The sequence below is a fragment of the Xenopus laevis genome, chromosome 9_10S, assembly GCF_017654675.1.
Source record: "Xenopus laevis strain J_2021 chromosome 9_10S, Xenopus_laevis_v10.1, whole genome shotgun sequence".
NCBI classification, from domain to species: Eukaryota; Metazoa; Chordata; class Amphibia; order Anura; family Pipidae; genus Xenopus; species Xenopus laevis.
In genome coordinates, this window is record NC_054388.1 from 5,385,797 (window position 1) to 5,413,675 (window position 27,879).

Consider the following 27,879-nt stretch of genomic DNA (forward strand, 5'->3'; position numbering starts at 1 on the left):
TATATACGAAGGCCGGTATTTTTTTCCAGAAAAGGTGGCAACCCTAGGCCTAATGGGTCTCTGTTGTATCGGCTATATCATGAAAGAAATTGTATTATTGGTGCCATTTAGAGGGGGCCTAAAAGGATTTTGTTGTTAAGCCTTGTAACATCTAGTTACACCACCGGCTGAGAGAGCAAGAGCTGCACGGCCAAGAAAACCCATCAGAACTGCGAAACTGTGGTTGGGTTGGTTTATCTGGTATCAATGCCAACTAGGATTGCCAGCTCTTCTGGAAAAAAACTCCGGCCTTCCTATGTATTCATTTTTTTCCTATTAATAACATTGGGATCAACCATCATAAAATACCAGCCAGGTGGCCAACTAAGGTTGCCACAAAAAAATACCGGCCTTGCTATATTTTTGTGTTTTTTCCCTACAAATAACTGGCATCAAGTAACATTTTTTGGTCTGGGGACTAACATAGCAGTAAAAACAACAGTAATTGTGACACGAACATTGGTTTATAATCGATTTTATTCATATTTTCTGTTGTAGGAGGAAATGTAAACATTATAAATGGGATTATAGGGACCAAGCCTAAACAGAAGGGTTAGCAAGTTTTGGGTGCTGGTTTATAGGTGAAGAATCCCTAAAATAAGCTTGCCCACACCGAATCAGCTTCCACAGGCCTTAATGTTTTGAAAACTCATAATAAGTCAGCAAAAGCGCCACTGCCTAGTAACAGCTGCGTCACTTCCTGTTGCTGTCACCTTCTTTTGTTGTCAAGCGGAACTACAGTTCCCACATTTCAGCGCGGCCCGGGACACTCATTCAGGGAGCCAGTCGGCCTTCCGGTACGGCTACTTCCGGCCCGGAAGAGCTGTGTCAGGGTGCTGGAATAGGGCAAGATGGCGGCCGCGGCGGTGATTGAGTTCCAGAGAGCGCAAGAAATGCTGGTGTCCGACCGGTCGGCGAGTATAGACATCCTGCAGTCTATAGGTGAGCGTGCGGCACGTGTAGGAGCCGGTGGGTAGGTGAAATAAGAGGAACGAGGCTGCTCGCTGGGCTCCTTTGTGGGGAATGAGGCTCTGACAGAGGAGGGAATTACTCAGCCTTCTGTTGCCGCGACACATGGTTGGATAAGACGTTATCGTTTAGTCAGAGGCTTTTATTGTGGGAAATGGGAAGCAGCTGATTTGTACAAATAATATGAACGTCCCACTGCTTTCAACGTGACTTCTCTGCCTGCCCAATGGCAGCTCCTGTCTCAGAGACTTCTGATCCTTCTAATCGTGTCCTTTATTATCATCTGTTTTACTTCTTGTATTATATCTGCTGTGTAGCCATGGGGGCAGCCATTCAAGCACAGGATACCCAGTAGATAACAGATAAGTACTACTATAGTTTATATAAACAAGCTGCTGTGTAGCCATGGGGGCAGCCATTCAAGCACAAAATACACAGTAGATAACAGATAAGTACTACTATAGTTGATATAAACAAGCTGCTGTGTAGCCATGGGGGCAGCCATTCAAGCACAGGATACACAGTAGATAACAGATAAGTACTACTATAGTTTATATAAACAAGCTGCTGTGTAGCCATGGGGGCAGCCATTCAAGCGCAGGATACACAGTAGATAACAGATAAGAACTACTATAGTTTATATAAACAAGCTGCGGTGTAGCCATGGGGGCAGCCATTCAAGCACAGGATACACAGTAGATAACAGATAAGTACTACTATAGTTTATATAAACAAGCTGCTGTGTAGCCATGGGGGCAGCCATTCAAGCACAGGATACACAGTAGATAACAGATAAGTACTACTATAGTTTATATAAACAAGCTGCTGTGTAGCCATGGGGGCAGCCATTCAAGCACAGGATACACAGTAGATAACAGATAAGTACTACTATAGTTTATATAAACAAGCTGCTGTGTAGCCATGGGGGCAGCCATTCAAGCGCAGGATACACAGTAGATAACAGATAAGTACTACTATAGTTTATATAAACAAGCTGCTGTGTAGCCATGGGGGCAGCCATTCAAGCGCAGGATACACAGTAGATAACAGATAAGTACTACTATAGTTTATATAAACAAGCTGCCGTGTAGCCATGGGGGCAGCCATTTAAGCACAGGATACACAGTAGATAACAGATAAGTACTACTATAGTTTATATAAACAAGCTGCTGTGTAGCCATGGGGGCAGCCATTCAAGCACAGGATACACAGTAGATAACAGATAAGTACTACTATAGTTTATATAAACAAGCTGCTGTGCAGCCATGTGGACCCTAGCAACCAGACTGCTGAAATTATAAACTGGAGAGCTGCTGAATAAAAAGTTAAATAAGTCAAAAACCACAAATAATAAAAAATGAAAACCAAATGCAAATTGTCTCAGAATATCCCTCTGTACATTATATTAACAGTTAACTCAAAGGTGAACAACCCCTTTAACAATAAAAAACGTTGCACGTTTCATGCGTCTCTGGGGGGCAATTAAGTCATAGGCCTTGGCAATAATTAGGAAAGTCTGTAACTTGACCATTAGAAGCGGCGTCCCATAACTCTTGTCTGTTTTTCCAGTGAAGCGAGATATTCAGGAGAGCGATGAGGAGGCTTTACGTGTCAAAGAGCAAAGCATCCTGGAGTTGGGTGGGCTTTTGGCCAAGACCGGACAAGCAGCAGGTGAGTGTAAAACTTATCCCCCCTCCTGTCTGTATATTTATATCAATATTTACTACAGTTCCAGGATCTATTATCCAGAATTATTGGCAGCTGGTGTTTACTTTCCGTGAGCTGGATCCCCTTACCTGCTAGAAAAAAAACATTTAAAACCAAAACAAATGCAATAGGATTATTGTGCAACCATTAGTTGCTGAGTGCAAGGCGCTGTTTTATTATTATAGGTATGAGACCTGTTATCCAGAATGTTCGGGACCTGGGGTTTTCCAGATAACTGATCTTTCTGTAATTTGGATCTTCATACCTTAAGTCGATTAGAAACTTGTGAAAACATGAAATAAACCCAATAGGCTGGTTTTGCTTCCAATAAGGATTAATTATATCTTAGTTGGGATCAAGTACAAGCTACTGTTTTATTATTACATAGTAAAAGGAAATCATTTTTAAAAATGTAATTATTTGGCTAAAATAGTCTATATATTCCGTAATTCTGAGTTTTCTGGATAACTGGTTTCCAGATAACAGATCCCGAACCTGTACAGACAAAAAGAAAATGCTCAGAATGGGCTCTATGAGAGCTGGCGTTCCCCTATTTCTGGATACTAGGATCCCATATCTGTAAACTTGTTCAGTAAATTGCCATTTCCCCACTGTTCTGTTTACAAGGACTGTGCCATAATGTCCATACAGATATGGAACCCCACAGTAATTCTTGGATAACAGAAAATCTGTGTAGATTGTACAATGCTCTCTGGTGTTTGTTAGGGGTCGCTGAGCCTAACAGCAGCCAAAAAAAAAACTATTGCTATGTGGCTTTTTGTTTAGCCCCACTCCTATTCATTTTTATAGGTTCTCGTTCAATTAATCGCCTAGGTTGCTACGGTAAAGTAGACCATAGCAACCAGATAACTCTTTAGAGCTGCTTAAAAAATTACAAAAAAAACAGAGACCAAAAAGAATATCACGGTCTGCATCATAATAATAGTTAATTCAAATGTGAACTACCCTTTTTATTCTCCACAAAGGCGTTTTTCGTACTGGATTTACATTTCTTTTTCCTCGTAGAACTCGGCGGTCTCCTGAAATATGTGCGTCCGTTTCTGAACTCGATCAGCAAAGCTAAAGCAGCCAGACTTGTGCGGTCCCTTTTGGATTTGTTCTTGGATATGGAGGCAGCAACAGGACAGGAGGTGATTTATTATTATTATTATTATTATTATTATTATTATTAGTAGATGATTTGAGCCCTATTGGGCCAGGGTACCTCAAAGGGATTGTTATGGGCATAGATTCCTTTCCTTTACTAAAAGCCATCTCTCAAACATAAGGGATGAAATATGATTGTCCCCCCCTACACATAAAAAGCTGAACAACACTGGTTAATGCATCGTCCGACAAAAAATATAGTTCAAACGTATAAATGTTTGTAGGTCTGTAAAAACCGATCGCCCCATATTGGAGATAGAACGTCATTTGCCGGCAAATCAGTGCCGATTTGTTTAAATGTAATTTTAACTTTAACAATACTATTATTCCTTTGCTTGTAGGTGAAGTTGTGCTTGGAATGCATCGAATGGGCAAAAGCTGAAAAAAGAACCTTTCTACGCCAGGCACTGGAGGTACGAACACTTTCTAAAATTGTCTTCTCTTTATAAATATAAAACCAGGCACAAGCTTGTGCTGCAATCCTGATCCATTTTCTATCCCCCAACTCCAGCACCAATCATGGCACTGCATAGGTGTTTAGTCTGCAGTTGTGCCAGTCAATCATGTTTTCATGGTGCTAAGTGCTCCATGATGATATGTAGCAAAATTATATTTAGTCATTTTGAACACAGCAGTTCTGCAGATGGAATATTTAATTTCTGGCCTGTTTTGGGGTTTTAGGAGAAGTAAAATTATCACTGTGGGGTGCCAAATGTTAGGAGCCTCCTATTGATTATAATTGCTTACCTGATACCCCAGGCCGGTGCTCCTGTTTGCTGAAAACTCCACGAGCCCAAGGTACATCTGTAGTTACAGCATGGTGTGATCTTCTTCCACTTAAAGGGCATGTAAAGGCAAAAAAATAAAATCCCATTTTTACTTATGAAAAAGAAACCTATCTCCAATATACTTTAATTAAAAAATTTGTACTGTTTTTATAAGAAACCGGACTCAATGCAGTAAAATTACCCCTACGTTTTACTTGCTCTGACACTGCAGTTAGGAAACTTCAGATGGTCCCTAACTTCTCTGCAGGGAAACGATCATACTTTTGAAAGGACAGAGGGGAGCCCCCCACCTTACTTCCCAGAACTCGAGCAGCTTTGTTTGTTTCCCTGTAACAACTGTGTAGATTTGTATCCACAGACCCAGTGCAGTCTGTATATTCTGATTATTAATCAGTCTTGCTGTATCGGCATCTGGCAGATATTTGACTTGTGCTTTTTTGATTTTTGAATTGAATTTATGATGACCCCCTAAGCAGCCCAGACCACACTGAGCATGTGCAAAGATGTATAACAAAGTTACAAGATGGTGACCCCCTGCGGCCAACTTTGAAAGCACAAATCATTTGTTTGATTAGGCTTGTGGTGCAGTAAGTTTATGTTTAGTATACAAAATACAGCATTTCTGTCCTTATTCTATTTTAGACTTTAGTTGCCCTTTAAGGTCCTACAGAAGTACCCCATTCCAGCACAGTTTTCAGCAACCAGAAGCACAGGCCTGGGGAACTGATTGTAATCACTGGGTGGGGGAAACGCTTGGCACCCCCAGTGGTTATAACTTCTTAAAATAATTGCTACTTTACATTTATGTCATTGGACTCGTTTTGTCGCTTTCCTTGCTCCAGTGACACTTCTTGTGATATTTGTTCCAGGCTCGGCTTGTATCCCTCTACCTTGACACAAAACGTTATCAAGAAGCATTGCAGTTAGGTAAGTCTTCCTCCAGGTGGCAGTCTTGGTCTGTTTTTTATTTGCTGATCTAATGTCTCCGCTCTCTGTGTATTTTTTTTGTGTTCTATTTTAAGATCATTGAAATAAAGGTAAACAAAAAGCCAAGATAAATGACATAGCAAAATGGAAAACATAGTGGCACCATAATGGCTTAAATGTAAATAGTGGTGTGCAAGTCACTTATTATATGTTTAGAAAACACAATAACATGTTGATTAGAAGGACATTCCTGCAATATGAAAGATGGAAAGTGGAGTAAACACTAAGTTTAAAGCTTAAAAGGAAAATGAACAACCTGAAGGGGCTAAAATACAAAGTGGGATCCCCTTCAATCCACACTAGGTCTGGGGGGTTGAGTGAATGAGAGGCAGCCATATGCACTTCACCAGTTCCCCTGGAGATACAATGTCTGTGGATGTGGAGACATTTTTCAGTTATGGCTGAATGCTTGAGAGATGGGGGTGGAATGGAATAGCAGTAAGTATTTCAGAGAGAACAGCTGAAATGGAGCAATTTGCATGACGTCTTCCAGATGAGCGTGTCTGGGGGGTGATGTGTTGAGGTCTACAGAGATTGTACCAATGGTAGAGAGATACAAGGTAAATAATGTAGTGGGCAGTGAGGATGGGAGACGTGACTTGTAGTTCGATGAGGCACTCCATTCCTTGCAGCCCCATAAATAATCAGTGTGGACAGTCAAGTCTCCTCCCAAATCAGCCACTCCGCTATCCTGACATCCAGGGCCACAATGATGATCCAGATGCTACATCCTTAAAGGACCCTAGAGACAAGCGTCTAAAGGGCTTCTAGAGAATGTTTATAGCTGCCACTACATCTTTATGCTCCATCATGGCTGAGGCTTGGGTTTATTTGTTGTTTGCAGATTTACTACAACCTATTCTCATTGTTTTATGGCCATAATAAAACTGATCTGGACCTCTGCACTAGGTAATATTTTAAACCTGTAAGTGCTTGGAGCAGCGATCAGAATATTAAAGTATATTCAGATTGTAACCCCTAGACACAAGAAAATCCACAAACAACAAATAAACCTAAGCCTTCACAATGATGGAGCATAAAGATGTATGTATGTATGACCCAGGCTATACTGTATTCATATAGCAGACTTAAAGGGGAACTAAAGCTTAACTAAAGAAGTAGGCTACAAATATTGTATATTATGTTTTGGGAATTTTTACCAGCCCAAGGCAACCACATCCCTTTAGCAGTAAAGATTTGTGTCTCCAAAGATGCCGCAGTAGCTCCCCATCTTCTTTTCTGCTGATTCACTGCACATGCTCTGTGCTGCTGTCACTTACTGAGCTTAGGGAGCCACTCACAATATACAGTACACATAGAATAGAAATGTCACAATATAAGGCTGATTAGTAATTAATACACATAATTACAACATGGCAGCACAGAAACCAGTGCAATTAGCATCAGAATTTAATAATCAGCAAACCTGTAGCATCAGCTTATATTACAGCCAGGGAAGCTCATTTTCTTCTGGATAATTAGTGACGAGCCCTAAGCTTAGCTTCTCAACAGCCAATCAGAGCCCACTGAGCATGTGAGTGTCACAGACACTTTCCAAGATGGTGACCCCCCCGTGACAAGTTTGAAGTCCTGGATCATTGCTGCCATTGACAAGCTGGTGCAATAAGTTCACTAAATAAAATATGGTCATTTTTAGCTACGTTAATTTAAAGGGTTTTGTTCTCCTTTAAAGGTGTACCACCCCTTTAAATAAAAAAAAGTGCAACCTTTCCATATAGTAGACCTGTCCTTCAGTATACTACTTGTGCTTGAGCCAGAATTCAGGGAGCCATAAGAAAACTCTTTTGGAAGAGCAAATTTGTCATATGCATCCCCAGTTAAACCGTTCTGCTCTAAGGCGAATATCGGTTTTAAAAGATGCAACTGGGGATGGAGGCCTATTGCACACTGGATGGCCTCTGACTTTGCTGAGGGTAGCTGGTCAGCACAAAGAAGCAATAAAATGAGCACAAGTTCATATAATATAAGTTATACATTATATATAATATTCTCTGCCTTTATTCCCCAGGTTCACAGCTTTTAAAAGAACTGAAAAAGATGGATGACAAGGCCCTCTTAGTGGAGGTTCAGCTACTGGAAAGCAAGACTTACCATGCTCTGAGCAATTTACCCAAAGCTCGAGCAGCACTGACTTCCGCCCGCACCACAGCCAACGCCATCTACTGCCCACCCAAACTGCAGGCTGCTCTGGATATGCAGTCAGGTACTAATATCTCCTTCCTGGAATATTGTAATGTCTGTGGATGTACATGTTTCATTATACGGAGGTGTAATCATTCACACATTCCGCTGTTTTAACTCAGGTATAATCCACGCCGCAGAGGAGAAAGACTGGAAGACCGCTTATTCTTATTTTTATGAGGCTTTTGAAGGGAACGATTCCATAGACAGCCCCAAGGCTATAACAGCCCTGAAATATATGTTGCTGTGCAAGATCATGCTGAATACGTACGTTGAAATTGAATGTTGTTATGTAAATGTTTGGGATTTGTGATCCCACAGTTTCTTTGCAACGTCATTAGTGGGTGTAATGATTAGGGATGAACTGAATTCAGGATTCGGCCTTTTTCAGCAGTATTTGGATTCAGCCGAATCCTTCTGCCCAGCTGAACTGAATCTGAATCCTAATTTGCATATGCAAATTTGCACATACAAATTAGGGGGAGGGAAATTGCATTACTTTTAGTCACAAAACAAGGAAGTAAAAAATGGTTTCCCCTTCTCAGCCCTAATTTGTATATGCAAATTAGGATTTGGTTCGGTATTCGGCAGACTCTTTAGCGAAGAATTTGGGGGTTCGGCCAAATCCAAAATTGGTGAATGGATTTGGTGCATCCCTAGTAATAATCACTCCATGAATGTGTTTTATCATATCTTTGTTTTCTCTGTCGTCTTAGGGGGACACAGGGAACCATGGGGTTAAGCTCCATCCTCCAGGAGGCAGGACACTTGAATATTAATTAATTCAGGGGCGTGCCCTTCAGGCTTTACCCCCTACACTGTACCTTCCTATTCAGTTTTTTAAGTGTCCTGCTCCCGGGAGGTTGGACCGACGCGTGATTCCACGTTCAGCCCATGGCTGATACCCGGGGTGAGGCCTGAAAGCAGGGTTACCTGTCTTTACATAGGAAGCCCCCTACGAGGTGAAACGCACCGGGGTCACTCTCTAGCTGTTGCTATATCGACCACCCAGACGTTGCCTGCGCTGACTGATTCAGGGCAGAAGGTTTGGCCGGTGTGGGGGTAAGTGGCACATTGTCTGTGTTATGCAGTAACGTTGCCTAATGATTTTGGGGCTACCCCCCCCCCCTCCTGGGGGCTACCCCCCCTCTCCTGGGGGCTAACCCCCACCCCCCCCCTCCCTGCTCTCTCTCCCTCTCCAGCGCCAGCTCTACCTTCTATCGGCTCCTTCTGGTGTCTCCTGTCCCTACCTTTCCTGCCTTCAGGGTCTGGCCGGTGTTTTGCGCTTCCATTGCGCATTCTGGTGGTGACTCTGGAGGGAGGTGGATGGAGGGAGGCTCCTTTGCGGCTGAGGGTTCCGTCTCTCAGCGCAATGAAGTGGAACGCAATGCGTTCCACTTTCTCTGCTGCCGGCCGCCATTTTCTTTTGGCGCGAAGCGAGCGTTTGTGCGCATGCGCGCACGGTTTGGAACGCAACTTGCGTTCCAGCGGCCATTTTGGAACGGAGATCCGAAGGGAGAGCAGCAGGCAGCTATCAGAACTGGCTAAAAGACTAGCGGTTACTTCAGGCAGTACCCCTTTCTCTCTACCTTACTATACTATGGCAGAAGGTAGGTCAGTGGGACTGTTCACAAGGGCAGGGGGGAAGGGGCCCTCAACAGCACAGGTGAGATACCTTGCTTGTTCAAAATGCCAGAAAAAGTTTCCAGGGGGCCAGGGTGAGCCGCTGTGTGGGTCTTGCTCCTTGGGGCAGGGGGAAACTACTGCTCCTGGGGGTCTTTCAGCTGCTTCAGCTGTGACTACTCCACAAATTGTACCTCAGGATTTAGACTCTGGAGCTGCAGCAGAGCCACCTCCCCCTCTATGGGCTGTACAATTGTCTCAATCTCTGGCATCATTACAAGGGTTGCCTGCCATCGCAGATAACCTAGGAAAGGCTCTGGTTAAGCTTAGCCATAGGACTGGTGGCAAGCGTAGACGTGTGGACGACGCAAGAGGGGACACTGTCAACCCTGCTGTGTCTGACGAATCTTCTCCTGAGCTACACTCTTCTTACTCTGAAGGTGAGGTTGGATCTTCTGACTATTCATCTGCAGATGAGGAAGAACATCAGGATGAAGGAAAGGATCGTGACAGTTTTCATGATGTAGACGGGATTATTAAGGGGGTCCTTGAGGTTCTTAATATATCTCAGAAGCCCAAACATACAGGAGATGCATCTAGTCTATTCAAGAGACAACATAAGTCGTCAGTCTGTTTCCCAGAACATGAACAACTTCAAGGTTTGGTTCAGAATGAGTGGAATTCACCTGAACACAAGTTTCAGGCAACTAAAAAATTCTCTAAATCATATCCTTTTCCGAAAGAACTAGTTGATACTTGGTCTAACCCACCATCAGTTGATGCACCAGTGTCTAGACTGTCAAAGTCCACCACATTACCAGTTACCGACGCAGCAGCATTCAAGGACCCCTCAGACAGAAGACTAGAAGGGTTTCTACGTGCAATTTACACGTCTGCAGGGTCGGCGCTACGCCCTTGCCTGGCTTCAGCGTGGGTGTCCAGAGCCATACAGGCATGGTCTGAATCGCTTGTCAAGGACATTCTAGACGGGGTTCCTCGACAGGAGTTGTTATCATCGGCACAGACTATTGCTGAGGCATCTAGTTATCTTTGTGACACCACACTTGATACTTCACAAATTACTGCCCGTACTTCAGCCTTGTCCGTAGCAGCACGCAGAACGTTATGGCTAAAAAATTGGTCTGCGGACCTTAGTTCCAAAAAGTCGCTCACTTCTCTACCTTTCAAGGGACATCGTCTGTTTGGAGAAGAGCTAGAGAAAATCATCTCCCAGGCGACGGGGGGGAAGAGTACTTTTCTCCCACAGACCAGAGGCAGAGCACCCACCTCAAATAGGAGGGGGAAATTTTTTCGTGGCCAAAGTGGCAGATTTTCAAGGCGAAACAGTTCTCCACAACGGTCCCACTTTCGGGCTAAAGTCGGTGAGAAAAGCCGGCCCTCCTGGAAAACCAACAGGCCTCACAATAAACCCTCAGGGGAGAAGCCCGCCTCAGCCTGACGGGGCACCACCTCCGGAATCGTTGGAATGGATAGGGGGCAAACTACTTCGATTCCGGGAGGAATGGATAAAGCATTCTACGGATGCATGGGTCAAAGAAATAGTGACAGAAGGATATCATTTAGATTTCACAAGCATACCACCCGGAAGATTTCTCATGTCCAGAGTTCCTCACTGTTCTCAGAAGGCCCAAGCCTTTCTAGATTGTATAGACAAGTTGGAGCGATCCGGGGTAATCAGTCCAGTACCAACCACAGAGAGATTCTCCGGTTTTTACTCGAACCTATTTACAGTACCAAAGAGGGATGGGTCTCTCAGACCAGTGCTCGACCTCAAGGGTCTCAACAAATTCATTCGGTCAGTGCGGTTCAAGATGGAGACGTTGAGATCAGTCATTCGAGGAATGGAACAGGGGCAACTTATGATGTCCCTGGATATAAGGGACGCATACCTACATGTGCCAATTTGGCCCCCCCATCACCGCTACCTACGCTTTGCTTTCAAGAACAAACACTATCAATTCGTTGCACTCCCGTTCGGACTGTCGTCCGCTCCCAGGGTTTTCACCAAGTTGATGGCGGTAACAGCTGCAACGTTGAGACTGCAGGGGATATCTGTGACCCCCTACCTGGACGACCTCCTGCTAAAGGCCAGTTCAGAAACAAGGGCCAAGGAGGACCTCAGCCGAGCAGTTCGGCTACTCCAGAGCTTCGGATGGACCATCAACTGGTCGAAGTCCAGCCCAGATCCCAGTCACAAAATGATATTCCTAGGCCTGGAATTCGATACGATCACACAAACTGTAAGCTTACCCAGGGACAAACAGTCCAGGATCAGAGATCAAGTTCGATATCTTCTATCCAGTCAAAGCACAACAGTACACAAGGCGATGCAAGTACTGGGAACAATGGTTTCGGCCATCGAGGCAGTTCCATTTGCGCAAATACATCTTCGACCTCTCCAAGCCAGCATTCTAGCGACGTGGAAAGGGGGACCTCTATCCCGCTCCATGTCATTGTCTCAACAGACAAGGGCGGATCTACAGTGGTGGATGAGATCGGAGAATCTAGCCGGAGGTCAATCGTGGGCAACACCGGACTGGGTTGTGATATCAACAGACGCCAGCCTCCAGGGCTGGGGGGCAACATGGGACAAGCAGTCTGCTCAAGGGCTATGGTCTCCAGAGGAAGCCAAACTACCAATAAATATTCTGGAGCTGAGAGCGGTAAAGTTGGCTCTAGTCCAGTGGACAGATCGACTCCGAGCAAAGCCGATACGCGTCCAAAGCGACAATGCTACGACAGTAGCGTACATAAATCGTCAAGGAGGGACGCGAAGTCGAGCGGCCCTGGCAGAAGCAAGACAGATTCTTCTCTGGGCAGAAAACAACTCAGTAAAATTATCTGCAATACACATTCCGGGAGTGTCCAACACAAAGGCGGACTTTCTCAGTCGGAATCAGCTGGATCCAGGAGAATGGGAACTGCATCCAGTGGCATTCAATCAGCTGACGGACCAGTGGGGAACTCCCAGCATAGACTTAATGGCATCCAGAAACAATCGAAAAGTAACAAGATTCTTTGCCCGCCACAGAGATCCGTTAGCAGTGGGGGTGGATGCCATGACTCAGCGCTGGCAATTCGATCTAGCATACGTCTTCCCACCGCTTCCAATGCTGCCAAGGGTTCTCAAAAAGATAAAGCAATCTCAGTCGATAGTAATTGTAGTGGCACCGTATTGGCCTCGGAGAACCTGGTTCACCGACCTGCAGGAGATGTCAATAGAGCAGCCGATACGGCTAGACGGCAGACCAGATCTCCTCCAGCAGGGACCCATATTGCACCACAACCCAGGACTCTTCGCTTTGACGGGATGGCTATTGAAAGGTCTGTCTGGCGAAGCCAAGGGCTAGATGAAGAAGTCATACTCACTATGTTAAGAGCTCGAAAGGCCTCATCTTCTAAATCATACCACAGAGTTTGGCAGTCTTACTTCAATTGGTGCAAGGAGTCTCATTTTCCCTTCCTTGAATTGCAATTACCACGGATTCTTTCATTTCTACAAAGAGGATTACAATTAGGCCTTAAGCTCAGCTCGCTCAAGGTCCAGGTGTCAGCCTTGTCAATCCTGTTTCAATCTCGCCTTGCGAATGAAGACTTGATACGCACGTTTCTGCAAGGAGTGGCCCATATCGTGCCACCATTCCGTACACCGGTGGCTGGCTGGGATCTCAATTTAGTGTTGGAAGCCCTGCTGGATCCACCATTCGAACCACTATCTTCTGTTTCAGATACATGGATCACCTATAAGGTAGTGTTCCTTGTGGCAATATCATCGACCAGACGGGTATCTGAACTTAGTGCCTTATCGTGTGCTCCTCCTTACCTCATATTCCATAAGGATAAAGCCGTTCTTCGTACGGTTCCAACCTTTCTACCCAAGGTAGTTTCCGACTTTCATGTGAACCAAGAAATTGTTGTTCCTTCTCTATGTCCAGAACCCAAGAATGATAAGGAACGCAGACTTCATAATCTGGATGTGGTCAGAGCCTTACGATGGTATGTGGACAGATCTAAATCTTTCCGAAAATCGCAGGCCCTGTTTGTTATACCATCGGGCCCTCGTCGGGGCCAGGCAGCCTCAAAAGTGACAATATCAAGATGGATCAGAGAATCAATCAAACAAGCATACTCTGCGAAGGGAAGATCAGCACCTGAAGGACTTAGGGCTCACTCTACCAGAGCGGTGGGAGCCTCCTGGGCGTGGCGAAACTCTGCTTCCTTGGAGCAGATCTGTAAGGCGGCTACCTGGTCTTCTGTTCATACTTTCTCCAAATTTTACAAAGTTGACACCTTTTCCTCAGCCGAGGCTTCTCTCGGGCGTAAGGTGTTGCATTCAGTACTTAAATAATTCTGCAGTACTCATTGTATATAATTATAGCTCGTTCCCACCCTGCTGTTTTGGGACTGCTTTGTTAAGTCCCCATGGTTCCCTGTGTCCCCCTAAGACGACAGAGAAAACAGGATTTTTTGATACTTACCGTTAAATCTGTTTCTCTGTAGTCATAAGGGGGACACAGGGCTTCCCGCCCTTGTCGAGCTATTGACCTTTGGTCTAGTTTTGTTCAGTTTCACTGTTTACTTTCTGCCTGTGATTTATTCAGTGATTACGTTCGCAGCTTTGGGACAAACTGAATAGGAAGGTACAGTGTAGGGGGTAAAGCCTGAAGGGCACGCCCCTGAATTAATTAATATTCAAGTGTCCTGCCTCCTGGAGGATGGAGCTTAACCCCATGGTTCCCTGTGTCCCCCTTATGACTACAGAGAAACAGATTTAACGGTAAGTATCAAAAAATCCTGTTTTATAGGACCAGTCCTATCCAGGCTGCAAAAATGTATGTGCATAAAGAGCTGCCTTTCTCACTTAAGTGTAATTCAGAGAGAGAGAGATAAAGACTCACAGAAAGTGCAGAGAGAGAGGCAGAGAGTGCACAGAGAGAGACAAAGACTCACAGAACAGAGAGTGGCGGAGAGTGAGACAGACTCATAGAAAGTGCAGAGAGAGAGAGAAACAAAGATTCACAGAAAGTGCAGAGAGAAAGGCAGAGAGAGACAGAGACTCGCAGAAAGTGCAGAGAGAGAGAGGCAGAGAGGTCCGGTCTTCGGCTTCAGCGATGTCCACACTCTTAAGGTCTGGCCACATGGGTAGATTCGGGGAGATTAGTCTCCAGGCGACAAATCTCCTCTTCTTCGCAGCGGCTAAACTCCTGATCTGCCTTCCGCTGGCTAAAATGAAAATCGCCTGGGGGCAGGCACTCGGAGCGCTCGTTTTCCGAAGTCGCCCAAAGTTTCCTCCTGAAGCAGTTACAGGACAGTCCGGGCCTGCTTTTGTGAATTCCCCCCTATGTGTGACTGTTTTTCTAATATTGAAGTGTAAGTCTTATTTTTCACCTTCTAAAGCTGCTGTGGGATGGGGGGTCGTCGACCCTCTAAACTCATACATTTAACTGATTTTTTCACTGCTGAGCAGAATCTCTGAGTTATATTACAGGCAGCTGTTAGAATTGATACAATAGTTGCTAATACTCCAGAGATGCTACTGAGAAATGGATCAAGTAAATGTTGCAAAATTGTAACAGTTCAGAATCTGCATCTGAATTACTAAAATGCCAGAGACAGGAACCTTAGAATTTAGATTTTGTAAAAAAAAAAAAAAAAAAAAAAAAAGGAAAACAATTGGAAAAAGTCTTTATTTCTGGTGAAAACAACTCAATTGAAGAAGTATTTGGAAGGCGAACACACCTTTAACTATATTCCTGTTATTTTCTGACCTGTCTCTTATGTTTCCTATAGGCCAGAGGACGTTCAGGCTTTAGTGAGTGGAAAGCTGGCCTTGCGCTACGCCGGACGGCAGGTTAGTGTATTTGCAATTCAAGCAGTTCAAATAATAAAAAGTTGACATTTCACACAGACAAGGAAAGATTTTTGTGCTCAGAGCATTAAACCTTTTTTTTTCTCTTTGCTTTGCAGACCGAAGCACTGAAATGCGTGGCACAGGCCAGTAAGAACCGCTCACTTGCCAATTTTGAAAAGGTATCCGTGTTGCTCAATGACTGTGGTGGGATTTACTTTATCTGGAATCAGTGGGTTCATTTATAAACACTGGGTACATTTGAACCTGGGTAGTAACCCATTTCTCTTGCCTAATTGGGGGACACAGGCACCGTGGGGATGAAGATCCTGCAGCTGGAGATGGACACTATGTTGCAAAATAAGACTCCTCCTCCTGCTCTGGGCTTCATCCCCTGCCTCCTCCTACAAACCTCAGTTTCTTTTAGTGTCCTCAGAAGGAGACGACACGTTTTTTCACTTCTTGTGGCTGGAGCAATGATCAGGGCCTCAGGCCTAAGGTCACGCCACTCATACAGAGGCCACTGATTCACTCAAGCGCCTCTCCAGCTGCATACTGTCTGCCCTTTAGCCTTCCCGCTCTCCGGAGGTCTGCAGGCTGGCTCCTCACCCCCCTACGCTGCTTTCCCGCTCTACGGAGGTCTGCATCAGCGGTATGCATCCACCCGGGTGTATCACAGTATAATAGCTCACATATATATATATATATATATATATATATATTTCACAACTGTGTATATATATATATATATGTTTATATGTGTGTCTCTTATTCCTAGGGGAAGTAATCCACAGGGCACAATTTCAGCTGGCAGTCTTCTATGGTGAGTACATTATTTTTATTTTTCTCTCCTGCACCCTCTCTGTTATCTGCGCCCCATTCCTAAATTTTTACTAGCTCTACCGCCGTTTTTTCGGGTGGAACGCATGCGTTCCACCATCCCCCCTCCCGCCCTTCTCACTGTTCCTGGTCAGGGATGCGCGCCTTTTGCTGGTGGAACGCACTCGCGTTCCATCACTCATCCTTCCGCTTCCGCCCAGCTCCCTTCCCGCCTGGCGCGCCCTGCCACGCTGCAGTCTCCTCCGGATCCTCTCTGCAAGCAGGTAATACCGTTTATGATCACGGCAATACTAAGACTCTGGCACACTCTATCCCTATCGCCTTCTCTCTCTTCTCACACTGTCTACTCGCGCGCTTCCCTCCTGCGCTTGCTGCTTCTGCCTTTGCCATACCTTGTACCCATTACATATGCTGGTCATACTCATATGTATATATATTATATATATTTATATATATTATATAATTTTTTTATATTCTTATATACCACTTCTATGCCTCTGAATAGGCTATGTGGATGCTGGTCACTTTTGCTTTCTGTTACTACGTGCTATGGCTACTACTTACAGAGTAAATGGACCCACTGGGCCCCCATTCATACTTCTGATATTTTCTCCACAGACCACACTTGCCTGGAGAATTCCCGCAGCCATACCTCTGCCTCAGCTAACGGAGGCCGATTCCCCTGCCTCATATATATATAAGGTTTATATTAAAAAAAAAAAAAAAAAAAAAAAAAAAAAAAGTTTACGGGATTTTATTTGGGATTTTTTTCCTATACTCCTAACTGTTTACCACGAAGGAGCAATATGGCCAACAAGGCAGAAGAGCCCAGGACCACTAAGTCCTCAGCTCAACCTCACCCGCAGGTCTCTTTTTTAGCCTGCTCAAATTGTAAAACTAAATTTCCTTCAGCCTCGGCTGATTCATTGTGTGGGGCCTGCAGAAAATCCGACCTACCACCTCTACCTCAGGCTAGTACTTCGGACCCCGATATACTTAGGGCTCTCTCCCTCTCACTTGCAGGCATCCAACATTTGGCCCGCATCCCCGAGACCTTAGACAGGGTCCTTGAGCACTTATCCCAACCTTCCCATTCTCAACAACGACTAGGGAGGTCTAAGCGCCCTGCTCCTTCTCCTCCGGACTCCCCTGGGGAGATGCCTTCCCCATCTGACGAAGAAGGTCAAGTCTTATCAGCCGAGGACTCAGATCAGGAACACCCTGATCCTGACATAGACACTCCCAGAACTCAAGGGGAAGTGGAAGGCCTTATTCAAGCAGTTCTCAACACGCTTAACATTGAGGATGCTTCTCCCCCGCCTGAACCGGCAAAGAACATCTTTAAGCGTCACAAGAAGAGCTCATGCCTTTTTCCCGCATATGATCAGCTCGATGAAATTATCAAGTCACAATGGAAAAACCCTGATCACAGAGTGCAACTTTCCAAAAGATTCACCCAAACCTACCCTTTTCCTAAGGAATGCATTGATCTCTGGTCTTCGCCCCCAGCGGTTGATCCTCCCGTCTCCAGATTGTCAAGGAATACCACCATTCCTGTCGCCGACGCAGCAGCCTTCAAAGACCCTATAGACAAGCGCCTCGAGGGTTTCTGCAAATCCTCCTTCACAGCTTCCGGCTCGGCCTTCCGACCCATCTTTGCTATCGCTTGGGTGGCTAAGGCCATGGAGGTCTGGGTGGAACAGGCGGCACAACTCATAGGATCTGAAGATCCAACTACTGACAACATCCTTTCCCAAATTGCTGACGCTACGACCTACATCGGAGACGCGGCACTTGATGCGGCACGGATGGTGGCCCAAGCTTCAGCCCACTCCGTAGCTGCTCGCAGATATCTGTGGCTAAAGTCGTGGTCCGCTGACCTAACGTCCAAACGCTCCCTAGTCAGCATTCCCTTTCAAGGCAAGCTCCTCTTCGGAGCCGAACTGGACAAGATCATTTCTCAGGCGACTGGAGGAAAGAGTACTCTTCTCCCCCAAACCAGACCCAAGAGACCCCCCTTCCAGAGGAGGCCCTTTTTTCGACCCTTCCGACAGGGACAAAGATCTAAAACGCAAGTTGATAAGTCCACTTCCAGCTTTCGCTCACGCTTTCAGGGCAAACAAAGACAGCCCTGGTCTTCCTCCAAAACTGCCTCCAAGCCCTCTCAAGATAAACCCCACAACGCATGAAGGTGTGCCCCCTCCCGAAGGGATACCCTTAGGAGGCCGACTCAAGTCCTTTCGAGAGGTTTGGCACAACAAGATTCGGGATCAGTGGGTCCTTCGGGTGGTTTCACAAGGACTATTGATAGACTTTTCTCACACCCCTCCCCACAGATTCTTCATTTCCAGACTGCCGGCCAAGGCCTCCGACCGAACCAAATTCCTGTCCGTCATACAAGACCTGGCAGCGGCGGGCACCATTCAACCCGTCCCACCACACTCCATAGGAAGAGGCTACTATTCCAACCTCTTCATGGTCCCCAAAAAAGACGGCTCTCTCAGGCCTGTCCTAGACCTGAAGGATCTCAACCCGTTCGTCAAACGATGCCACTTCAAAATGGAGTCCATACCTTCAGTTCTTGCCTCCATGGAGGAAAACGAGTTCATGACTGTCATAGACATCAAGGACGCATATCTTCACATACCTATTCACCCAGCTCATCACAGCTTCCTCCGATTCTTCGTGAACGGAAATCATTGGCAGTTCGTGGCTCTCCCATTCGGCCTATCGTCGGCTCCCCGCACCTTCACAAAGGTCATGGCGGCAGCATTGGAGGAACTCCGACTCAAGGGCATCACCGTTATCCCATATTTGGACGACCTACTCGTCAAGGGGCAGTCAGCATCGTTGGCTCATCAGCACACTTCTCAAGTTCTCCAGACCCTGACATCCCTGGGCTGGACGATCAATTTCGACAAATCGAGCCTACACCCGACTCAATCCATACAGTACCTCGGCCTGATACTGGACTCCAGGCAAGGGAGAGCATTTCTACCACAGGACAAGGCCCGGACCCTCCAAACCCGGATCCGATCTCTCATGGGTCCCAACAGGGTTCCCCTCCGGTCAGCCATGCAGACTTTGGGCACGATGGTTGCATCCTTTCCGGCCATCCCGTATGCACAATCCCACACCAGACTCCTTCAACACACCATTCTTCTGCACCAACGCAGGGATCGAGTCAACCTCGATCGCAAGATATCCATTCCGAGTCGGGTCCTCCTCTCCCTACATTGGTGGCTCCAACCATGTCGGACGACGGGGGGAAAACCCTTCCCCCCACATCACTGGAAGATTCTCACCACAGATGCCAGTCTCAGAGGGTGGGGAGGTGTCACAGACCAAACCACCGTACAAGGTCTTTGGACTACGGAGGAACAGAGGCTACCTATCAACCTTCTGGAGCTCAGGGCGATACGCTACTCCCTGGAACACACAGCGAAGGTACTCCGGGATCACCCTGTGCGAATCCAGTCAGACAACGTGACGGCCGTGGCCTACATAAATCATCAAGGCGGCACCAGAAGCCTCGCAGCCCTTCGGGAAGCCCAAGCCATACTAGCATGGGCAGAGAGCAACGTTCCCGCCATCTCTGCGGTTCACATACCCGGTGTGGACAATTGGCTAGCGGACTACCTGAGCAGGGAAACCATCGATCACGGGGAATGGAGCCTCCACCACGACGTGTTCCAACTCATCGTGGCAAGATGGGGCCTGCCCGACATAGACCTCATGGCGTCCAGGACCAACAGGCAAGTCCCGACCTTTGTCTCCAGAAGCCTCGACCCCCTAGCTCACGCGGTAGACGCCTTAGTGATTCCGTGGAGATTCTCCAGAGCTTACATCTTTCCGCCACTAGCTCTTCTACCAAAGGTGATCAAAAAGGTGAAAAGAGAAGGAACCCAGACCATCCTAGTGGCTCCCTTCTGGCCCCGCAGGGCCTGGTTCGCCGATCTCGTCGCCATGGCAGCCGACGACCCCTTCCACCTTCCTCAACGGACAGACCTCCTCACTCAGGGTCCTGTCGTCCACCCGAATTCTCATCTCTGGGCTTTAACGGCGTGGCTCTTGAGGCCTTGATTCTACGAGATTCGGGAGCTCCTCCAGATGCGATCCCCACCATGCTGCGGGCTCGCAAACCTGTCTCAGCAAAGATCTACCACCGCGTCTGGAGGACTTTCATTTCATGGTGCGAGCACAGAACCCTTAACCCTCAGAAGGCGGGAGTCAAGGAGGTACTCTCCTTCTTGCAGGATGGACTTTCGAAAGGGTTGGCCCTCAGCTCCCTCAAGGTGCAGGTTTCGGCCCTGTCTATTCTCCTTCAGTGCAAATTAGCCCTTAATCCAAAAGTCAGGACTTTTCTACAAGGTGCTACTCGTATCATACCACCGTATCGTTGCCCAGTGCCCCCGTGGGACCTCAACTTGGTGCTCTCAGCCTTGCAGGAGGAACCTTTCGAACCTCTTGACCAGCTTCCTCTGTCCACACTTACGGAGAAAGTGTTGTTCCTTCTGGCAATCACATCTGCTAGGAGAGTTTCCGAGCTTGCGGCTCTGTCCTGCAAATCGCCATTCACGGTTGTTCACATGGACAAGGTTGTCCTTAGACCCACTCCGGACTTTTTACCTAAGGTGGTCTCTGAATTCCACTTGAACCAGGACATTGTGGTGCCCTCCTTGTGTCCGAACCCCAAAGGACCGATCGAGCTCAAGCTCCACACTCTGGATGTTGTTCGAGCTGTTTCCTTCTACCTGAAAGCCACGGAAACCGTTCGCCGGACAGACGCACTGTTCATTCTCCCCGATGGCCCCAAACGGGGCACCAAGGCCGCCAAGACGACCTTAGCCAAATGGATCCGCTCCATCATTTCCAGAGCATATACTGTCAAGGGGAAGAATCCTCCGCTGCGGGTCAAGGCTCACTCTACTCGCTCTCTCAGCACTTCGTGGGCTTTCCGTCACCAAGCTTCGGCGGATCAGATCTGTAAAGCGGCCACATGGGCATCCCTCCATACTTTCACTCGATTCTACAGGCTCCACACGCATGCTTCAGCTGATGCTGCCTTTGGGAGGAAAGTGCTCAGCGCTGTGGTTAGCTAGGCAGCTACTATACAGTGTCCCACCCTTTTGGGAGCTTTGGGACGTCCCCACGGTGCCTGTGTCCCCCAATTAGGCAAGAGAAAGAGAGATTTTTGTACTTACCGTTAAATCTTTTTCTCTTGTCCTATATTGGGGGACACAGGCCTTCCCTCCCTATTGACACTGTTTTTTCACGATTCTGTGACGTTTTTTTCTATGTGTGTTTATAGTTCTCAATTTTCGGGTATTTTGTTCAGAGGGTGTTATTTTTTCGATTTCTCTTCTGTTTTGGGCTGTTTTGCTCCTTCTTCGGTTGAAACTGAGGTTTGTAGGAGGAGGCAGGGGATGAAGCCCAGAGCAGGAGGAGGAGTCTTATTTTGCAACATAGTGTCCATCTCCAGCTGCAGGATCTTCATCCCCACGGTGCCTGTGTCCCCCAATATAGGACAAGAGAAAAAGATTTAACGGTAAGTACAAAAATCTCTCTATCAACCAATCAGTGACAAGCTTTGTTCAGCCAGCTGCAGGTTGAGCAGTGGAAGCAATCGTCTGATTGGTTGCCATGGATTACTGTCCAGGTGCCGATTTGACCAGTGTTTATAAATGAGCCCCACTTTGTTGTTTTTCCCTTCTCACATGTGATATCTTCTTCAGGCACTGACAGATTATAAGGCAGAGTTAAGGGATGATCCCATTATCAGCACACATCTGGCCAAGCTTTATGATAACCTTCTAGAGCAGAACCTTATCCGGGTGATTGAGCCATTCTCCAGAGTACAGGTCAGTACGATGCATAGAGACAGCCATGCCAGACCAGTTGGCTAATGCTTCAGTGGACAGGTTTACACTGCAGTGTTTGTTTCAATGACTTACTTTTAAACAGGGTACATTTTAGGGCAGATTTATTAAAGGATAAGTACACCTTTAAAATAAGTGAATGTAAAACTGACGAGGGTCCTATTCTTAGCACTTTTGTCATTTGCATTCATTATTATTTTTTTTAATACCAAGATATTAGGGGATACATGTACTGTTAATATGAATGAATTTTGTTACAACAGCGCCACCTGCTGGTCAGTTTCCCACCAGTCTGACCAGCAAGTAGTCAAGGAAGTTGTCAGGAGAAAGAAAGAGGCTGATGTTCTTCTGCTTAGGAAAGATGTGAGAAAGGTTTCTAATTTTATTCCTAAGCAGAAGAACATCAGAGCAGCCTCTTTCTTTCTCCTGACAATTTCCTTGACTACTTGGTGGTCAGACTGGTGGGAAACTGACCAGCAGGTGGCGCTGTTGTAACATAATTCATTCATATTAACAGTACATGTATCCCTTAATATCTTGGAATTAAAAGAAAATAATGAATGTACATTGCAAAATTTCAATAACACAATGGTCAATTTTACATTCAGGTATTTTAATAGTTTACTTATCCTTTAAGGTTCGAATGGTAAATTTTTTTTGTGTCAACTCCCAAATTCAATTTAAAAGCACCAATTTGAATGTGAGATTTATCACATCTCGATCACAGAAACAGTTTTTATTTGAATATTCGGCACCTAAAACCTGCTGAGTTCATTTACAAGTCAATGACAGAGGTCCGTTGAACCATTTGAATATGGTAATTGCCTTCGGAGGGAAATCTCGATTCGATTTTTTAGGTCTGGACTATTCAATCGAATATTAGACGTTTGAGTTTTTTCATAAATAACTTCCCATTTGAGTTGTGAGAACATTTGAATTTATTAGAGTAAAAAAAAAAAATTCACATAAATTCGAAATTTGGAAAGGGCTTGGATGTACGGGGCAGAGCAGAAGCAATAGTCCGTAGAGTGAATGTAAAAGAATGGATGGAATGATTTCAGAAGCAAGAAGAACAATGGGCAAGAAGGGGAACATCATATTTTTTAAATGCAGTATCTTTGGGAGACTTTTCTGTATGTTCCCAGATGCTTCTAATCTAATATCCTTAAAGGGATCCTGTCATCGGAAAACATGTTTTTTTTACAAAACACATCAGTTAATAGTGCTGCTCCAGCAGAATTCTGCACTGAAATCCATTTCTCGAAAGAGCAAACAGATTTTTTTATATTCAATTTTGAAATCTGACATGGGGCTAGACATTTTGTCAATTTCCCAGCTGCCCCCAGTCATGTGACTTGTGCCTGCACTTTAGGAGAGAAATACTTTCTGGCAGGCTGCTGTTTTTCCTTCTCAATGTAACTGAATGTGTCTCAATGGGACCTGGATTTTACTTTTGAGTGTTGTTCTTAGATCTACCAGGCAGCTGTTATCTTGTGTTAGGGAGCTGCTATCTGGTTACCTTCCCATTGTTCTTTTGTTTGGCTGCTGGGGGGAAAGGGAGGGGGTGATATCACTCCAACTTGCAGTACAGCAGTAAAGAGTGATTGAAGTTTATCAGAGCACAAGTCACATGATTTGGGACAGCTGGGAAATTGACAATATGTCTAGCGCCATGTCAGATTTCAAAATTGAATAAAAAAAAAAATCTGTTTGCTCTTTTGAGAAATGGATTTCAGTGCAGAATTCTGCTGGAGCGGCACTATTAACGGATTCATTTTGAAAAAAATGTTTTTTTTCCAATGACAGTATCCCTTTAATCAGTGTTTCTCTCTTCATGCCGCTGTCTCTTCCAAGATGTTAATTTTTGGCTTTGTTTTTCAGATTGATCACATATCAAGTCTTATCAAGCTCCCAAAGGTGAGGAACTTTACACTTTATATGTAACTTGATTGCTGCTGAAATGGCTCCTTATTTTTCAAAGCTGTTACTGACCTAACATGCTACAACAGGTCTCTCTCTCCCACCGCAAAGTCCAATCTTTTTGCTATAAACTTAAATTCAACGTAAAATATCCCCTTCGATCCTCATTGTCCTGCTCCAATGAATTCGCATTCCGTATCATTTTGATCACCCACCTGTTTCCAGTTGGCTTACTCCCAATCTTCCCATATGCTTTTAACCTCCAGTCTAAAATGCATATTAATTTCTTTGTAAAAAAAAAAACTACTTTCTGATTGGCTAGCTATGTTCTAATGTTTGTGGGCGCTTGAGATATTTGATATTCAGTTTTAACCAATTCTTCCTGCTGTTTTATGATTTCCAGCCCGAGGTAGAACGCAAACTCTCCCAGATGATCCTAGATAAGAAATTTCATGGTAAGCTAAAGTCAAATCTCTTTCCCTGGCTATACACCTATTCAGTTTTCAGATAAATCATTTTTGGTCACCCAGGCTTTGCACAAAAGTTTAATGTTTTGGATATCTCACAGGAAAGCAAAACCAATAACTTGCATTGGCTGGGCATGTGGGTTCTGATTATTAAAAGATAAGTAAACCTTTAAAATAAGTGAATGTAAAATTGGTGAGGGTCCTATTCTAAGCTCTTTTTTGTAACTTGCATTCATTCATTATTTTCTTTTTATTCCAAGATATTAAGGGATACATGCGCTGTTAATAGGAATGAATTTTGTTACAACAGCGCCACCTGCTGGTCAGTTTCCCACCAGTCTGACCAGCAAGTAGTCAAGGAAGTTGTCAGGAGAAAGAAAGAGGCTGAAGTTCTTCTGCTTAGGAAGATTTGAGAAAGGTTTCTCTTTTTTTCCCTAAGCAGAAGAACATCAGAGCAGCCTCTTTTACATTCACTTATTTTAAAGGTTTACTTATCCTTTAAGGATTAGAATAGACCCCAAGACAGGTCTTTGTTTCAAACAAAAAGGATAAGTAAACCTTTAAAACAAATCTAAAATTTATGAGAGGAGAAAAGGTAGAAACCTTTCTCACATCTTTCCTAAGCAGAAGAACATCAGAGCAGCCTCTTTCTTTCTCCTGACAACTTCCTTGACTACTTTCTGGTCAGACTGGTGGGAAACTGACCAGCAGGTGGCGCTGTTGTAACAAACTTTATTCATATTAAAAGTACATGTATCCCTTAATATCTTGGAATCAAAAGAGAATACATAATGAATGTAAATTACCAAAGTGCTTAGAATAGAACCCTCATCAATTTTACATTCACTTATTTTAACGGTTTACTTATCCTTTAAGCATGTTCGACTACAAGCAAAAGTTTTACTTGGTTATTGACCTATGCATGTACCACTGCGGATATCACCATCTACTAATCTGTTTGTTTTTAACATTTGTTTTCTCTTTTCACCCTTCCAAAGGAATCCTGGATCAAGGAGAAGGTGTCCTAATAATTTTTGATGAACCGCCAGTAGATAAAACGTACGAAGCTGCTTTGGAAACCATCCAGAATATGAGCAAAGTGGTTGATTCTCTGTACAACAAGGCCAAAAAACTTACATAGGTAAGTGGGGGGGGGGGTTGCAAGCACTGAATACTTGCTGGGCCAGACAAGGGGCCTAATCATAGGAAAAGAGCCTTTATACATTACATTTTTGTCTAATTAACTATATTAGAAACAATTATTATTTTGCACAGCCTATCTATTTACTCAGTTTTTATTTTTAGACTGAACTGTTCCTTTGAGAGACAGTAGACAGGAACTTATTACACAAAAGATCTTGCTTCAGTGTCACACAAACGCAGTCACTTCTGCTTCACATGTTCCCACTAGAATATTGCTACACACCAATGTCAGTGCGTTTCTGCATTCAGTATTCAGCAATTTAAAAACCTGCATTCTGTCCAGTGGACGAAACATAAATGCGATTCAATATCAAGTTTTGATCTAGGGGCAGTTTGTGTTATTATTTCATGCAGGTCTATCTACTGCCGTAAAAATGTCTTGCCCTTGAGTTGTACTACGGGACTTGAACTTACTTGATCTGAAAGCTGATCTACAGGAAGCTGTTTTTTTTTTTAAGCTTTCATTGTGATTCTATGACTGCCTAGAGGCACCAAACAGTACAATAGACCAACTTCATTTTTACTTTTCAACTTTGCGATACATGACACATTTTTACTGCATTATAGAACCGGAATTTCCAACCTGCATGTTCAGGCTTTTGAGCTAAAACTCCCTGCATCACCTGACAACCTTTGGCTGGAAGTTAGTTTTCTAATCTATCAAGGTTTTATTTATTTATTTTCGTGAGCAATCCTCATGGAAAACCCTTAGGATGGTGACACACGCTAAGATTCCAGGGAGCTGAGTCACCCACTGACAAATCTCCTCTTCTTTGGGCTACTAATCTCCCCGAAAATCCTTCCCGCCGGCTAGAATGTAAATCGCCGGCGGGGTGGCACTCGGATCGTTTCGTTTTTCAACTTCAGGCGACTTCAGAAAACATAACGCTCAGAGTGCCATCCGTTTTCCGAAGTCGCCTGAAGTTTCCTCGTGAGGCATCTTCAGGCGACTTCGTAAAACAACGCGCTCTGAGTGCCACCCCACCTGCTAGAATGTAAATCGCCGGCAGGATGGCACTTGGAGCACTTCGTTGTTTTCCGAAGTCGCCTGAAGATGCCTCACGAGGAAACTTTGGCCGACTTCAGAAAATGTAACGCTCAAGAGTACCATCCGTTTTCCGAAGTCGCCTGAAGTTTCCTCGTGAGGTGACTTAGGAAAACAAAGTGCTCCGAGTGCCATCCCGCGGGCGATTTACATTCTAGCAAGTGGGTTGGCACTCGGATCGCGTTGTTTTCCAAAGCAGCTTGAAGTTACCTCACAAGGTAACTTTGGGCGACTTCGGGGAAAAAGTAGCTCAGAGTGCCATCCGTTTTCCAAAGTAGCCTGAAGTTTCCTCGGGAGGCGACTTCGGAAAATAAAAAACCCTTGAGTGCCATCCCGTCGGCGATTTACATTAGCCAGAAGGCTTTTCGGTAGATTAGTTGCCCGAAGAAGAGGAGATTTATCGCTGGTGCGACTAATCTCCCCGGAATCTTAGCGTGTCACCACCCTTACTGAAAGTGTGCCCTCTGCTGGAAAAGGTATGATGAACAATGGTGTTTACCTACAAATCAGCAAGAGAAAATCGTTTACCTTCCTTACGCTCTCACTTTCCCCTGCAGATCCTCCAGAGCGAGCAGCCCGTGACGGTATCTCATCGGCAGGAGCACGACACCTCTTTGGTGGGGTGGTTTAATGGCGAATTGCTGAGGGGAGCCCTTTGTTTTTCTTCCCTCTTTGTAACATTTTTATTTTCATCCGCGCAGATGCCCTCTTCCTTTGGTACCCCCATTCTACTCCAGATCCCCTAAATATCATGGGGCTCACATTGCAAACAGAGTGATTGGCAACATAAAAAAAAGATGGGGTAGGAAACACATACACACACAGAATTGCTTGTTTTATAGGACTTTCTGCACACACCTGAAGCATTGTGGGACTTCATCTCCCTCTTAATCAACCCATCATCCCCAGGTCCTAGAGACCTCCTTCCCTCATTTCCACAATCATGACCGATGGGCAGAATTCATAAAGATCACTAAGAAGCACTCGGTGATGGCAGGATTATCGTCTCTAGGGGGGCACAAAATGTATAATGGGGGGTGGAAGGAGACTGCTGCTTCTTTAACACATTAATGGAACAAATACCTCGTTATAAAAGGGATGCAATTAATATTTATTAATAAATTAGCCCTTTCTCACCTAAAGTTACAAGCTTATTGCCGAATTTAGATGGCTT

General features: G+C 45.1%; 1 protein-coding gene across 1 annotated transcript; it reads left to right on the top strand.

The window, feature by feature from the left end:
* The first annotated feature begins 795 nt into the window (after nt 1-795).
* Nucleotides 796-27,861, top strand: psmd11.S (proteasome 26S subunit, non-ATPase 11 S homeolog). Its single transcript, XM_018238080.2, has 14 exons — nt 796-981; nt 2,578-2,679; nt 3,742-3,866; nt 4,224-4,295; nt 5,540-5,597; nt 7,687-7,881; nt 7,982-8,126; nt 15,294-15,354; nt 15,471-15,533; nt 21,927-22,052; nt 23,952-23,987; nt 24,394-24,445; nt 25,456-25,598; nt 27,263-27,861. The coding sequence occupies exons 1-13, from the start codon at nt 891-893 to the stop codon at nt 25,596-25,598; spliced, it is 1,269 nt and encodes a 422-aa protein (XP_018093569.1). The 5' UTR covers nt 796-890; the 3' UTR covers nt 27,263-27,861.
* Nucleotides 27,862-27,879: the final 18 nt, after the last annotated feature.